Raw genomic sequence first — 16240 nt, forward strand, 5'->3', positions numbered from 1 at the left:
TATTTTGTGCGATATCACTCTCTGATTTAAGGGCATAAAAATTAAAAGTTTGAAAATAGAAAAAATTACACCAAATTTCAATTTTTTCCCAAAAATAAATGCAAGTCTTATCAAAGAAATTATAACACTATCTTAAAGTACAATATGTCACAAGAAAACAGTCTCCAAATCACCAGAATCCTTTAAAGCGTTCCAGAGTTTTGATCTACTAAAGTGACAGTGGTCAGAATTGTAAAAATTTGCCTGTTCATTAAGGTGAAAACAGGCTTTGTCTCAAAGGGGTTAATGTAAATATACGTCAAAGATCGTGAAGGGGTTAAGTGATGCACTTAATAACAAATATTTTATGGTGTGCTCTAGGATCAAGATTAAAATGGGTCTAAAGTAGCCATTCCGTGTATACCAAGCCAATATTTACTTACAGTAATTCGGTCACTGCAAAGATGCCCCTTTTTTTTTTTTGCAAGATCAGCAAAAATAAAATTGGTAAAGTGACAAGACAAATCCATTTAGGTTAGGTATACCACCATATCAAGTACAGGATGACAAACCTTACTTTGTTTTGTACATACACTGACCAATCAATAGGAAACGTGCAGCACTGGCACACAACATACCTTACTGAAAGATACACTTTGCTCCAAGGGGTTGAGAGCGTTTGAGGCAGCAGCTGCTGCTGTGAGCTGAGCAGTGAGAGCCTGCAATTGAACCACTAAGCCGGCATCGAGAGCCTGCAGTAGTGAGGGCTGTGGTTTCTGTTGCTGAACATGCAAAGACTGAACCAACTGCTGAAGCTGAAAAAAAAGAAGAATTACATTAAAATGGTTTATTTTGTCCCGGAGTTGATATTTATATCAATACTAGCTGTACTACCCGGCTTCGCACGGGTTAATAACGGCTGTTAGCAAAATAGAATGTGTTAACAAAAATGGATTCTGCACACAAAAACCACAAAACAAATAGATAGAAATGTAATAATAAAAAGGCAAAACTAAGCTAATAGAAGCATTTCACAACATATATTTTAACACCAGAGATATTCCACACAGATTTAACTAAATTGGCCAAGTAATGTGAAGTAATCTTCTACTACTTATTCGAAAGCCTTTTAATAAACAACATTCTTAGGCTACTTTCACACTAGCGTTTTTTTCAATACGTCGCAATGCGTCGTTTAGGGGAAAAAACGCATCCTGCAAAATTGTCTGCAGGATGCGTTTTTGCCCCATAGACTAACATTAGCGAAGCATTGACAAACGTCGCAACCGTCGTGCGAGGGTTGCGCCGTGTTGTGGCGGACCGCCGGGAGCAAAAAACGTTACATGCTGACGGTCCGCCATTTCCGACCGTGCATGCGTGGCCGGAACTCCGCCCCCTCCTCCCCGCACCTTACAATGGGGCAGCGGATGCGCTGGAAAAATGCATCCACTGCCCCCGTTGTGCGGCGCATTCACTGCTAGCGTCCGACGCTAGTGTGAAAGCGGCCTTAGTTTTTCCTTCAGGTGCAAAGACGAACAGATTTTTGGCTGTTCCAGCTCTTGAACAGGCCACAAAGTTGACCATGAGAAAAGCATGGAGATTGTAAATCGATTCCAACTACTTTCAAGGACTGTCCCTGAGCCTTGTTGATGGACATAGCAAATGCCAGTCGAACAGGAAACTGGAGGCGTTTAAAATCAAAAGGCAAATCAGATGGAATTGTTGGAATGAAAACATATTCTCCTGTGGCACCTCCTGTCAAAAATGATTGCCTTAATTACATGTGGAAACCGGTTCTTAATCAAGAGTCTAGTTCCATTACCCAGCTTTGGTGGATCCAAATTTCTCAATAGCAGAATCGGTGCTCCAGGTTTTAAAAAGAGGTTGTGAGGAGGAAGTCCTTGTGGCTCCAAGGAATTGAGGAACTCAGTTGGATAAAATAATGCTTGAGCAGGGTCTATTACTGTATCCACTGACTTGTAGGTTGTAGACATATCTGGAAGGAGATTTAGAATTTGAAGATTGATCTGGTTGACGCTGTCATTTTTGGGAGCTAGAATAATAGCCCTTTCACACAGCCAGCCAGAATTTTTGAAGTGGAGTTGAATGTTTGGAAAAACCTTTGCTTTCAACTCCTCAATGCAAGTCACAATGCAACAAAAGTTGCTTGGGAAGGTGATCTATCCAGTGGTTGAGTTTACTGGTGCCTTGCCATCTCCACTAGTCAACAGCTGGCTCAAAAACAGTCCAGCAGAAACGTTGCCTGTCATGTAGACCCTCATGTTTGTGTTCAGTGACATTTTCTTTACTTTTCTCCAAAGGTACGATGCTTTGAGACAGGTATTGAGTTCGTCTGCAGGGGTTGATCTTGGACTAACAGGTAGTGTTTGGCGGAAGTCACCTGCCAAAACAACAACTACTCCTCCCATGATATATTTGTTGCTACGCAGGTCTTGCAGCAGTCTGTCCACTGCTTCCGGAGCCCTTTTGTGTGACATAGTGCATTCATCCCAAATGATGGCACTGTATTTTTGAAGCAATTTGGCCAGTCATTATCCCTTGGCAATATTACACACAGGGCTGTCACTATGAGACAGGTTAAGTGGTAGTTTGAATGTCGAATGTGCTGTCCTGCCACCCTTTAAAAAGCGTAGCTGCAATTCCAGAAGATGCCACTGCAAGTGCAATCTTTTTTGTTGTCGAAATTTTGCCAGGAGCAAGTTGATTACAAATGTCTTTCCTGTTCCACCTGGAGCTTCAAGGAAGACAATCTCACCTTTGTTGGTTTCACTGAAACTTAAACTGTAGTTACAGGCGTCCCTTTAATCTGATACCAATATTGGCTCATTCTGAGAGACAAATGCTGTCAGTTCATCAATATTGTAGTTTGCTTCTCTGAAAATCTCCCTACACATTTGGATGCCTTCAGGATTTCTTATTGGAGCAGGCAAACCAAGCAACTGTAAGGCTATGTGCACACGTTCAGGATTTCTTGCAGAATTTCCTGAGCAAAACCGGACATTTTCTGCAAGAAAACCGCATGCGTTTTTTGCACGTTTTTTGTGCTTTTTTTCCGGAGCTTCCCAATGCATTAAATAGCGGGAAAAACGCAAAAAAACCTCAAAATTAATGAACGTACTGCGTTTTTTACCATGATGCTTTTTTTGGCGGAAAAAAAACGCATCATGTGCACAAAAATTGCGGAATGCATTCTAAATGATGGGATGCATAATGTTTGCGTTTTTATAGCGAAAAAATGTGAAAAAAAGGCGAAAAATCTGCAACGTGTGCACATAGCCTAAGGCTTTTCCTGACATTGCTATGCACTGATCTTCAAGGAGCATTAAAGTTTCATTGAACATTTCCTCAGTGAAGTTGATGAGTTGCTGAGGATTTTCCCTTCTAATCTGCATGAGGATGTCCTCACTGAGATCAGTTTTGTACTTTGTGCAATTCTCAAGAGGATTTGAAATGCTACAGGTTGTTAGAATAATTGCGGATTACTGCAACATTTTTTCAAACTGAGTGTTTTTGGTTTTACTATTCTCTTTTGTGTCTTCAGGTTTCTTGGTGGTGTGTGAACATGATCATACAGACTTGTTCACTGTGCAAGTAGCCCATGTGTTCCTGTTTCCATAATTGTTCTCTTGTGTCTACAAGACTGGGGAGTTCCACCACTCCTCTTGGGCTATCTGCACAAAAGCTGTTCTACCCTGTATGCACACATGGATTTTTCCTCTCTGAACCCTGTTCACACAGGTTATATACAGATGATCAGGTTTTTAAATACATCAGATAGGGATTGCATACATTAGTTAGGACTGCTCTGATAAGGGTATACCGTGAAGATTGGTAGAGCAGCTTAGTATACATTTTTTGCAAAAAACGTATCAACCAAATACCCTGTTTTTTACATCTTTTACTAGCACTTGCGGATTACTGCAACATTTTTTCAAACTGAGTGTTTTTGGTTTTACTATTCTCTTTTGTGTCTTCAGGTTTCTTGGTGGTGTGTGAACATGATCATACAGACTTGTTCACTGTGCAAGTAGCCCATGTGTTCCTGTTTCCAAGGTTGTTAGAATAATAGCAAAGAGGTGTCTTAGTCGCTTTGGGGTTTGTGTGGCTGCTGCTTCACTGAGGATCTTGTCCCAGTGTCCATCATTTTCCAGAAGTCCTTTTCTTTGGCAAGCTTCCCTGAATGTTTCACACACATGGCCTCCGACGGTCTTCTGGTCAGAAAATGATGTAGGGCCTTTGACAACATGAAGTAACATGCGCAGGTAGAAGCACTCTGCATTTGACGGATGAACAGTGTAGACGCGACCAAAAGTATCAGTTGCTTTCACCCCTGGCTAGCCTTCAATATCAAGCCCCCGTTTCCTCCGTTCCAGTGTTTTTCTGGAGGCATTCCAAGTGTAGTACTTAGGTAAATCACAGTAGAGAATTGTTTTTGCAAAAAAGTCTTGTTGACACAGCTCAAAAAATGCAAGAGGGTGGTCTTAGGTGGTGTTAGCATCTGCTGCTACAAGTTTGCTGGGTTAAAGTAAATTCTCTGTCCATTTTCCAAGTGCACACTCAGATGCACAACTGGTGGGTAGTGCTCATGAATGGAGAATCCTAGTAGTCTCCAAACAGCTTCATTGCTATGTACCTGCCCATCTGGAATGCCTCCACTTCATCAATAGTAAGTCCATTGTTCTGGAGTTCAAAAACTGCTTGATCACTTCCTTTGTGGACATATTTGCAGATATACTTGATTGATTTCACAGAGTGGCAATATTCAACATTTATGTGGGCCTGGAAGATTTTTGAGAGTAAAGGGTTGTAACGCACTACCCACCTGTTGTCAATTTCTATCTCTTGGAGTGATGATCCAACACACATTTTGACCTTTGCTGTGAAACCACCATCCCCTGGCTTTCTTCTTCAGTAGACTGGATATCCAACTTGTCCTGTTTGGGTTTCTAGGACCAGAGATCATGGGTAATGCTTTGAACACCAGCTATCAATCATACAGGGAGAATTTTTGTTGAGACTCCCACACGGACCATGGATCATGTTTTTTGTGATGGTGTCAAACAGCAATGGGTCAATCTGAATGTCTGGCAATTTGGCACTGATGATATTGTCAATTTCGGTAGGCTGAATTTTTTGCTTCAGCCAGATCAAGATGTGGGCGTGAGGAAGGCCTCTTTTTGACACTCAACTGAATACATCCAGCACTGAGTCTCACCATAAATATGTGATTTTGTAATGAGATTAGTCGTTCTTGAAAGTTTCTGTTTGAAAACCTGAGTAATAAGGTCATGGCGATGCACTGTTTTTTGACCCGGCAACAGGTGCCCTCCAATTTCCTCCAAGGCAGGACTGCAAGTAAAGGTGATGAAAAGATCTGGATGGCCATACTTTCTCACATAAGTCATTGCATCCTGTGTGTATTCATGCATGTGTCGTGGGCTTCCAGTGACAATTGATGGAAGAATAACCATTTTCCCCAACTATTTTGGATCAGCATCATTTGCAACAACATCTCTAAGGTGAATATACTCCTCTGCCCTGAGCTTCTTTCGATTTAGTCAGATATATAAAAGACGTTCACTCTCAATCTTTGCATACATGTCAACAATAAATTGGTGGAAGAGGTGTTTGCATTTCAAGATGTGAATTTCTCTGCAAATCTTGTCATGATCCTATATGCATAGAAGTCCATGGCAGACACTTTTTTCCTGAAGGGTTGCCTGTTGTAGGATCTGTCTGAGGTATTCCAAAGTGATAGCCATCCTGTCCCTGCCAAAAGATGATTGGATATTGCAGACCATCATAGGACCTGTGAGTTTCTGCTACTCGTTGCAAACTATTGTTCCTTTTTTAAAGCACAATGAAACTTTGAAAATCATTACCTACAATCAAAATGGCTACCTCATCAAATGTGGGAGCATTGAAACGTCGCTGATGTTCACCTTGTGGTGTTTTGTCAGCTCAAATGACAACCTTGTAATCGTCATTTGGCATGCAATAAAGTGCAGTCTTGAAAAGTTGAACATATGGATTGTTGGAGTGAAGGAACTGCTGCAAAATAGTGACAATATCAAGGCGAGTGTAAGGAATTTAAAGGGAAGGTACCGCGTTTGTAGATCATTAATTAATCAATGTAATGTAGCATAACATGCTGTTATAACCCAGATTTGAATGCATGTAAAACAGATTTTGTGTGATATATGAGTAGAAAGAAGGAACTGGGGGCTGACATCTTGGTTTTGCAGCAGTAGCACGTCACTATCAGTGTCAGATTACGGCACCCCATGGACATAGGAGATAATAGACCGGCTCGGACCCTATCTGTAACATTGCAGCAGCATTAGCAGTGAGCTGGGCACGCCTCTGTGGGCTGCACAACTCACTGCTGTAGGTGTGACTAGCTGCCATTTTATTATAGTCCAGTGCTATCTGTTCAGCTCCACTTGCTCTCTATCGCAGGACAGAAGCCCTCACTGCTCCTCTGTACTGCAGGTTCTGGGCAGACATCCTCTGCTCTAACACTCTGCCGTGTGCTTCCCTCTGCTCTGTCTCCGCCTCCGCACAATCCCAGTGATCTCCGGTAAACTGCACTCTCCCCCTGTGTCGCTCTCCCTCTCTGTGCGGTGTGGGGGGGTCTCTGTGAGGCGTGGGGGGGTCTCTGTGCGGCGTGGGGGGGTCTCTGTGCGGCGTGGGGGGGTCTCTGTGCGGCGTGGGGGGGTCTCTGTGCGGCGTGGGGGGGTCTCTGTGTGGCAAGGGGGGTCTCTGTGCGGCATGGGGGGTCTCTGTGTGGCGCAGGGGGTCTCTGTGCGGCGTGGGGGGGTCTCTGGCGTGGGGGGTCTCTGTGCGGCGTGGGGGGTCTCTGTGTGGCAAGGGGGGTCTCTGTGCGGCATGGGGGGTCTCTGTGTGGCGCAGGGGGTCTCTGTGCGGCGTGGGGGGGTCTCTGTGTGGCGTGGGGGGGTCTCTGTGCGGCATGGGGGGTCTCTGTGTGGCATGGGGGGTCTCTGTGCGGCGTGGGGGGGTCTCTGTGGTGTGGGGGCTCTCTGCGGCATGGGGGGTCTCTGTGCGGCGTGGGGGGGGTCTCTGTGCGGCATGGGGGGTCTCTGTGCGGCATGGGGGGGTCTCTGTGCGGCATGGGGGGTCTCTGTGTGGCGTAGGGGGTCTTTGTGCGGCGTGGGGGGGTCTCTGTGCGGTGTGGGGGGGTCTCTGTGCGGCATGGGGGGTCTCTGTGTGGCGTAGGGGGTCTCTGTGCGGCATGGGGGGTCTCTGTGCGGCGTGGGGGGGTCTCTGTGCGGCATGGGGGGGTCTCTGTGCGGTGTGGGGGGGTCTCTGTGCGGCGTAGGGGGTCTCTGTGCGGCATGGGGGGTCTCTGTGCGGTGTGGGGGGGTCTCTGTGCGGTGTGGGGGGGTCTCTGTGCGGCATGGGGGGTCTCTGTGTGGCGTAGGGGGTCTCTGTGCGGCATGGGGGGGGGTCTCTGTGCGGCGTGGGGGGGGTCTCTGTGCGGCGTGGGGGGTCTCTGTGCGGCGTGGGGGGTCTCTGTGTGGCGTGGGGGGGTCTGTGTGGCGTGGGGGGGGTCTCTATGCGTGTATGCAAGCATCGTCCGATGGGACTACAAGTCCCATCGGACAATGCCTGCTACAATGACAGTGATTGACACATTAGCCAATTATGGGACAGTAATAGTCCTATCATCCGGCTAATGTGTTGAATGAAAAAAAAAAAAATACTCCATACATACTCCATATATACTCCATACATACATGCTACATACAATACATTACATACATACAGACATACAGTACATTAAAGATAGATTTCATACTCAGATCCTTTTTTTCCCGCCTGATCCGTTTTTTCCCGCCGGATCCGTTTTTTTTCCACAATTTCCTTTTTTTTCTGCCAGATCAGTTTTTTCCATGCTGATCCGTTTTTTCCCGCCGGATCCGGTTTTTCCCGCCGGATCCTTTTTTTTTCCAATTTCCTTTTTTTTCTGCCAGATCAGTTTTTTTTCCATCGGATCCTTTTTTTCCCGCCTGATCAATTTTTTCCCGCCGGATACGTTGTTTTCCACAATTTCCTTTTTTTTCTGCCAGATCAGATCAGGAAATCCGCATGCATTTTTTTTGCGTTTTTCTCCCCTTTTTTTTTTTTTCACGGATTTTTCACACTTTTTTTCTGGAGGTTCCCAATGCAATAAGATAGTGGGAAATCCGCAAAATTACCCCCTTCACTCAGCAGCCCTTTTTCGTTTTTGCGTTTTTGTTTTTTGCTTCCCTCCTTCCCAGAGCCATAACCTTTTATTTTTTCGTTAATTTGGCCATGTGAGGGCTTATTTTTTGCGGGACGAGTTGTACTTTTGAACGATATCATTGGTTTTACCATGTCTTATACTAGAAAACGGTAAAAAAAATTCTAAGTGTGGAGAAATTGCAAAAAAAGTGCTATCCCACACTTGGTTTTTGATTGACTTTTTTGCTAGGTTCACTAAATGCTGAAACTGACCTGATATTATGATTCTCCAGGTCATTAAGAGTTCATAGACACCTAAGATGACTAGGTTATTTTTTATCTAAGTGGTGAAAGAAAATTCCAAACTTTGCAAAAAAAAAAAAAAACTGAGCCATTTTCTGATACCCGTAGCGTCTCCATTTTTCGTGATCTGGGGTCGGGCGAGGGCGTATTTTTTGCGTGCCAAGATGACGTTTTTAATGATACCACTTTTCTGCAGATACGTCCTTTTGATCGCCCGTTATTGCATTTTAATGCACTGTCATGGCGACCAAGAAAATGTAATTTTGGCGTTTCAAATTTTTTTGTCGCTACGCTGTTTAGCGATCAGGTTAATGCTTTTTTTTTATTGACAGATCGGGCGATTCTGAACGCGGCGATACCAAATATGTGTAGTTTTGATTTTTTTATTGTTTTATTTTTGATGGGGCAAAAGGGGGGTGATTTAAACTTTAATTTTTTGGTTTTTTTTTTTTCATATTTTTAAAAACATTTTTTTTTACATTTGCCATGCTTCAATAGCCTCCATGGGAAGCTAGAAGCTGGCACAACTCGATCGGCTCTGCTACATAGCAGCGATCATCAGATTGCTGCTCCGTAGCTGAATTACAGGCTTGCTATGAGTGCCGACCACAGGGTGGCACTCGCAACAGGCCGGCATCAGTCCTTGAGACCTCTATGGTTACCATCCTGACGCATCGCCAACCCTTGATCATGTGACGGGGGTGGACGATGCGCTCATTTCTGTCCGCGTGGCTGGAAGCGGTAGTTAAATGCCGCTGTCAGCATTTGACAGCGGCATTTAACAGGTTAATAGCGGCGGGTGAATTGCGATTTCACCTGCCGCTATTGCGCGCACATGTCAGCTGTACAAAACAGCCGACATGTCGTGACTTTGATGTGGGCTCAGCGCCGGAGCCCACATCAAAGGGGGAGACACGACATGCGCAGAACATGTTGCGTTTTTTACTGCGATGCGTTTTTCCCCCAGAAAAAACGCAACATATGCACAAAAATTATAAATGATGGGATGCATATGTATGCATTTTTAAATTGTTTTTATTGCATTTTTATAGCAAACAAACGCAAAAAAAGCGAAAAATCCTGAACGTGTGCACACAGCCTCAATGTGTATCTCCCCATCACACTCCATATGTGTCTCACTCATCATACTTCACGCCTGTTTCTCTCCCATCAGTCTCTCTTAGCCATAAAATGTATCTCTTCCCTCCCTCCATAATGCCTGGCCATTCACTGTAGACCTGGAGCTCCTTCTTATCTTCTTGAGGGATGAGTCAGACAGCTCCTAATGCTGCTCCATGCACACCACATGTCTTCACTCTTCTTGGGTCCAGATGCTGCTGAGCCCACTGTGTTCTGCTCCTCTGTAAACAAGCTCTGACTATGATGAAGTAACTGCTGGTGCTAGCAGGTCACAGGGCAGTCACACACAAAATGGCTCTGCCCTGTGATGCTGCTCTTCATTCTGCCCCAGGGATATTAGACCACTCAAAAGGGGAGGGAAATGGTGATGTCAGCAGTTACTGCCCCAATTTTGCTGCTGGTGAATCTTACCATAGCTGCTTGAGGTCTAAAACGGAAAATGCTCCCCCTAGTGGTAAATATGTATATTTGTAGAAAAATATATAATATTTTTCATATAGAAATGTTTGCAAACAGTGCAAACATTGCATTAATACATTTTAATTACTATTTTAAGCTTAATTTCACAAAAAAACAAAATACAAGAAAACTGGTGGCACCTTCCCTTTAAGAGCATCTCCGCTGAGCCTCTGTTTCTGCATTTCCCATGAAGAAGAGTTGAAGAAATTGAGGTTCTTCTCCTTGTAATGGAAGCAGTGAGCCAATTGAGTGGTAAACCTGTCCTTGAATTTTAAATGTCGGCATAAATCCTGTTGTAAACATTTCTTTTGTTGCACCAAATGATGTCATTTGGAAGCAGGAGTTGTACTTCCTGATGCTGTCCAAGAAATGCTTTGCTATTGTACTGGTACCTATCAGACTTTTGTGTTTCGACTTTTATGTGGCGAGGTTGGTGTATGTGTGGTGAAATGTGTGCTGAGGGTGATATGTGTTCAAGCACGTGGTAGTGTGTGGCGCATTTTGTGTGTGTTCATATCCCCGTGTGTGGTGAGTATCCCATGTCGGGGCCCCACCTTAGCAACTGTACGGTATATACTCTTTGGCACCATCGCTCTCACTCTTTTTAAGTCCCCCTTGTTCACATCTGGCAGCTGTCAATTTGCCTCCAACACTTTTCCTTTCACTTTTTCCCTATTATGTAGATAGGGACAAAAAATTTTGGTGAATTGGAACGTGCGGGGTTAAAATTTCGCCTCACAACATAGCCTGTGATGCTCTCCGGGTCCAGTCGTGTGACTGTAGCTGCGACGGTGCAGATGCCAATCCCGGACATACACACAGTTACACACACACACTTTCAGCTTTATATATTAGATATAATGGTGGATAACTGCTTCAATTTATCATGTGATGTACAGTATGATCACCACTATGATCACCACTAGAGGGCAGACAAAAGCTGCCAGAAACTAATAAAACATTATACGATTCCTTTACGCATACTGATATGATGGCTAAAACATCATTACCTGCTGCCCTTGAGGACTTTGTAAAATCTGTGCCACTGCTGCAAGAGTATCTGTACTTGTTATCTGAGCAATCCATGGATCAGGAATGCCTGGAACTAGATTTGCTGGGGTAACAGGGGTTGCCGGAGTGCCTAATAACAAAAGCAAGATTACGAATAAAAATAAATCATGGCGTGCATATATTTTATATTGTGCTTCAACACAATACATTCTCTCCTAGCAAACAAGCAGTACTTCTCCATTAAAGTGGTTGTGCCACCATAAAGAATACATTTAACCAAGCAGAAAAAGTGAAAATAAATGGTTTTGTTATTTACAGTTACTGAAGTGTCAGCATTTACCACTGTTAATCACAGAATGGAGCGCACCACCACAAATATATCAATAAAGCTAAGTCCCGGATCTACCAAAACATGAAAAACCACAAACCCGAATGCATAGAAAAAGACATGTTATAGTGGAGATCAACAGGACAATAATTAAATATAGTGTATAAATCTTATTTTATTGAAGTAAACAGAGCAAGATTAAACATTAAAAACAATTAAAAAGCTGAAAATGCCCACAATGACCAAGGGAAGAAAAACAACCCCACGGACAATGATATTTTTGGCACCTGATAAGGAGAGAAAAAAATTTCCGAAGCAATAAATCAAACAGCAATTCTTAGCAAGCTAGTAGAAAGTCAAATGCCATATTGCTTTGAAGGCACAAGAAAGTGACCTCCAACAAATATAAAAGAATACTCTATATTTAATTATTGCCATGTTGATCTCCACTATAACATGTCTTTTTCTATGCATTCGAGCATCTACCACTGTGCCACCAACGGATAGCGACAGCTCCACACCAGAAACTACTGTGTGGAATCTTCTTTTGTCAGCACCTGTGAAAAGATCCCTGATACACCATATCACATTGTATGAAATACTACGCCACAGGGATAATTATCTTTGACCTAAGATGCTTAATTAAATGGGCGACTATGTGATCAAGGCTATTAACTGGCCGAAACGTCATTTTACCTGTCGCTTCAGCAATCAAATTCTCACTTGAAGCATAATTTTCAACTCGTACGTGTGCAGTGATTTTTTTTGAACTACAGACATGACAGAGTCTGGAGATGCCATGGAGAGCGAGCTGCTGCCTGCAACATCCTTCAGCATGACCGGTTCGGCTGTGGGTCAGTACTGGTGTGGGGTGGCATTTCTTTGGAGGGCCGCACAGCCCTCCATGTGCTCGCCAGAAGTAGCCTGACTGCCATTAGGTACCGAGATGAGATCCTCAGACCCCTTGTGAGACCATATGCTGGTGCGGTTGGCCCTGGGTTCCTCCTAATGCAGGACAATGCCATGTGGCTGGAGTGCGTCAGCAGTTCCTGCAAGATGAAGGCATTGAAGCTATGGACTGGCCCGCGCACTCCCCAGACCTGAATCCGATTAAACACATCTGGGACATCATGTCTTGCACCATCCACCAACGTCACGTTGCACCACAGACTGTCTAGGAGTTGGCAGATGCTTTAGTCCAGGTCTGGGGGGAGATCCCTCAGGAGAACATCCGCCGCCTCCTCAGGAGCATGCCCAGGCGTTGTAGGTAGGTCATACAGGCACGTGGAGGCGACACACACACTACTGAGCCTCATCTCCTTGTCTTGAGGGAGGCATTTCCACTGAAGTTGGATCAGCCTGTAAATTCATTTTCCACTATGATTTTGAACATCACTCCAACTCCAGACCTTCGTGGGATATTAGTTGTGATTTACGTTGATAATGTTTAAGTTTTATTGTTCTCAACACATTCCACTATGTAATGAATAAAGATTTACAACTGGAATATTTCATTCAGTGATATCTAGGATGAGGGATTTTAGTGTTCCCTTTATTTTTTTCAGCAGTGTATATATCTTTATATATATATATATATATATATATATATATATATATATATATATATATATATATATATATATATATATATATATACATATATATATATAATTGTCTAAGGGGTACTTCCATTTGTCTGTCTGTAATGTAAATCCCGCGTCGCTGATTGGTCACGACCAATCAGCAACGGGCACAGTCCGGCCGAGAATTAGTCCCTCCCTACTTCCGTCCAGTCAGTGCCCGGCGCTCGCTCCATACTCCCCTCCAGTCAGCGCTGACATAGGGTTAATGGCAGCGTTAACGGACCGTGTTATGCCGCGGGTAACGCACTCCGTTAACGCTGCTATTAACCCTGTGTGACCAACTTTTTACTATTGATGCTGCCTATGCAGCATCAATAGTAAAAAGATCTAATGTTAAAAATAAAAAAACAAAAAACCTGCTATTCTCACCTTCTGTAGTCCGCCGATGCACGCACAGCTGCCGCCAGCTTCCGTTCATTCTGATGCATTGCGAAATTACCCAGAAGACTTAGCGGTCTCGCAAGACTGCTAAGTCATCTGGGTAATTTTGCAATGCATCTCTGGGAACGGAAGCTGGCGGCAGCAGCGCTCGCATCGGGACAGCTTCGCTGGACGCCGAAGGGTGAGTATATAACCATTTTGTATTTTAATTATTTTATTAACAGGGATATGGTGCCACACTGCTATATACTGTGTGGGATGTTATATACTGCGTGTGCTGTGTTATATGCTATGTGGGCTGTGTTATATACTACGTGGCTGCTATATACTTAGTGGGCAGTGGTATATACTACGTGGGCAGTGTTATATACTGCGTGGCCTGTGTTATATACTGCGTGGCCTGTGTTATATACTGCGTGGCCTGTGTTATATACTGCGTGGCCTGTGTTATATACTGCGTGGCCTGAGTTATATACTGCATGTACTGTGTTATATACTGCGTGGCCACTGTTCTATACTGTGTGGCCACTGTTATATACTGCGTGGCCACTGTTATATACTGCGTGGCCACTGTTATACACTGCGTGGCCACTGTTATACACTGCGTGGCCACTGTTATATACTGCGTGGCCACTGTTATATACTGTGTGGCCTGTGTTATATACTGCGTGGATTGTTTTATATACTGTGTGGGCTGTGTTATATACTGTGTGGGCTGTGTTATACACTGCGTGGCCTATATTATATACTGCGTGGGCTGTGTAATATACTGCGTGGGCTGTGCTATATATTACATGGGCTGTGTTATATACTACGTGGCTGTGTTATATACTGCGGTCCGATGCATTGCGAAATTACCCAGAAGACTTAGCGGTCTCGCAAGACTGCTAAGTCATCTGGGTAATTTCGCAATGCATCTCTGGGAACGGAAGCTGGCGGCAGCAGCGCACGCATCGGGACAGCTTCGCTGGACGCCGAAGGGTGAGTATATAACTATTTTTTATTTTCATTATTTTATTAACAGGGATATGGTGCCCACACTGCTATATACTATGTGGGCTGTGTTAAATACTGCGTGGCTGCTATATATTACGTAGCCAGTGTTATATACTGCGTGGGCTGTGTTATATACTGTGTGGGATGTTATATACTGCGTGTGCTGTGTTATATACTATGTGGGCTGTGTTATATACTGCGTGGCTGCTATATACTAAGTGGGCAGCGGTATATACTACGTGGGCAGTGTTATATACTGCGTGGGCTGTTATATACTGCGTGGGCTGTGTTATATACTGTTGTGAATTCTGTTGTCGAACTCCCTCCTGTGGTCGTGAATGGTACTTCGGCGAGTTCTGTCTATGGGCTCCCTCTGGTGGCTTTGAGTGAAGCTGCTGCTTCTGAGGTACCTTACACAGGTGACGTGGGTTATCCTTTGGTTGGCTGCTCTATTTAATTCCTCTCAGATCGTTACTCCATGCCAGCTGTCAATGTTTTTGCATTCGTTCAGTTCGCTCCTGGATCTCTCTGGTGACCTGCCTTCTCCTGCAGAAGCTAAGTTCCTTATTGTCTTATTTTGTTCTCTGTTTTCTTGTCCAGCTGGTTTTCATGATTTTGTCTTGCTAGCTGGAAGCTCTGGGATGCAGAGTGGCCCCTCCGCACCGTGAGTCGGTGCGGAGGTCTTTTTTGCACACTCTGCGTGGTCTTTTGTAGGTTTTTGTGGTGATCGCAAAGTTACCTTTCCTATCCTCTGTCTATTTAGTAAGTCTGGCCTCCCTTTGCTGAAACCTGTTTCATCTCTGCGTTTGTGACTTTCATCTTACTCACAGTCAATAAATGTGGGGGGCTTCCTTTACCTTTGGGGAATTTCTCTGAGGCAAGGTAGGCTTTATTTTCTATCTCTAGGGCTAGATAGTTCTTAGGCTATGACGAGGCGCCTACGTCTGGTCAGGAGCGCTCCACGGCTATTTCTAGTGTGTGTGATAGGATTAGGGCTTGCGGTCAGCAGAGCTCCCATATCCCAGAGCTCGTCCTGTATGAGGTTTAATTATCGGGTCATTCCGGGTGCTCCTAACCACCAGGTCATAACAATACAGCTGGCCCAAAGTATTAATGCATCTCAATAGAGGGATAAGAGAACTTCTGAGACCATTTTTTTTTCTTTGCACTGTGTTTTGTCTTTCTTTTCCCCTAGACCTTTGGGTGGTTCAGGACACAGGTGTAGATATGGACATTCAAGGTCTGTCCTCTTGTGTGGACCATCTCACTGCAAGGGTACAAAACATTCAAGATTTTGTAGTTCAGAATCCGATGTTAGAGCCTAGAATTCCTATTCCTGACTTATTTTCTGGGGATAGATCTAGGTTCTGGAATTTCAAAAATAATTGTAAACTGTTTCTAGCTTTGAAACCCCGCTCCTCTGGTGACCCCGTTCAACAGGTAAAAATCATTATTTCTTTGTTACGTGGTGACCCTCAAGACTGGGCATTTTCCCTTGCGCCAGAAGATCCTGCATTGCGTGATGTTGATGCGTTTTTTCTGGCACTTGGATTGCTTTATGATGAACCAAATTCAGTGGATCAGGCAGAGAAAATCTTGCTGGCTTTGTGTCAGGGACAGGATGAAGCGGAGGTGTACTGTCAGAAGTTTAGAAAGTGGTCTGTGCTTACTCATTGGAATGAATGTGCCCTGGCGGCAATTTTCAGAAAGGGTCTTTCTGAAGCCCTTAAGGATGTCATGGTGGGATTTCCCA

The 16240-nt window shown here is 44.2% G+C and overlaps 1 protein-coding gene across 10 annotated transcripts in view; it reads right to left on the minus strand.

Annotated features, from left to right (window-relative positions):
- Positions 1-16240, minus strand: part of SCAF8 (SR-related CTD associated factor 8) — a 666705-nt gene that overhangs the window by 533905 nt on the left and 116560 nt on the right. For all 10 annotated transcript variants that reach the window (XR_011321960.1, XR_011321958.1, XR_011321959.1 and 7 more), the window contains 2 exons: positions 11139-11269; positions 618-794 (listed from right to left, as the gene is read on the minus strand). Coding sequence is in view for 7 of the 10 variants with exons in the window: in XM_069769411.1 (XP_069625512.1) it covers positions 618-794; positions 11139-11269 (308 nt within the window). In the remaining 3 variants the exon portion in view is untranslated. The remainder of the gene's footprint in view (positions 1-617; positions 795-11138; positions 11270-16240) is intronic.

The sequence above is a fragment of the Ranitomeya imitator genome, chromosome 5, assembly GCF_032444005.1.
Source record: "Ranitomeya imitator isolate aRanImi1 chromosome 5, aRanImi1.pri, whole genome shotgun sequence".
NCBI lineage: Eukaryota > Metazoa > Chordata > Amphibia > Anura > Dendrobatidae > Ranitomeya > Ranitomeya imitator.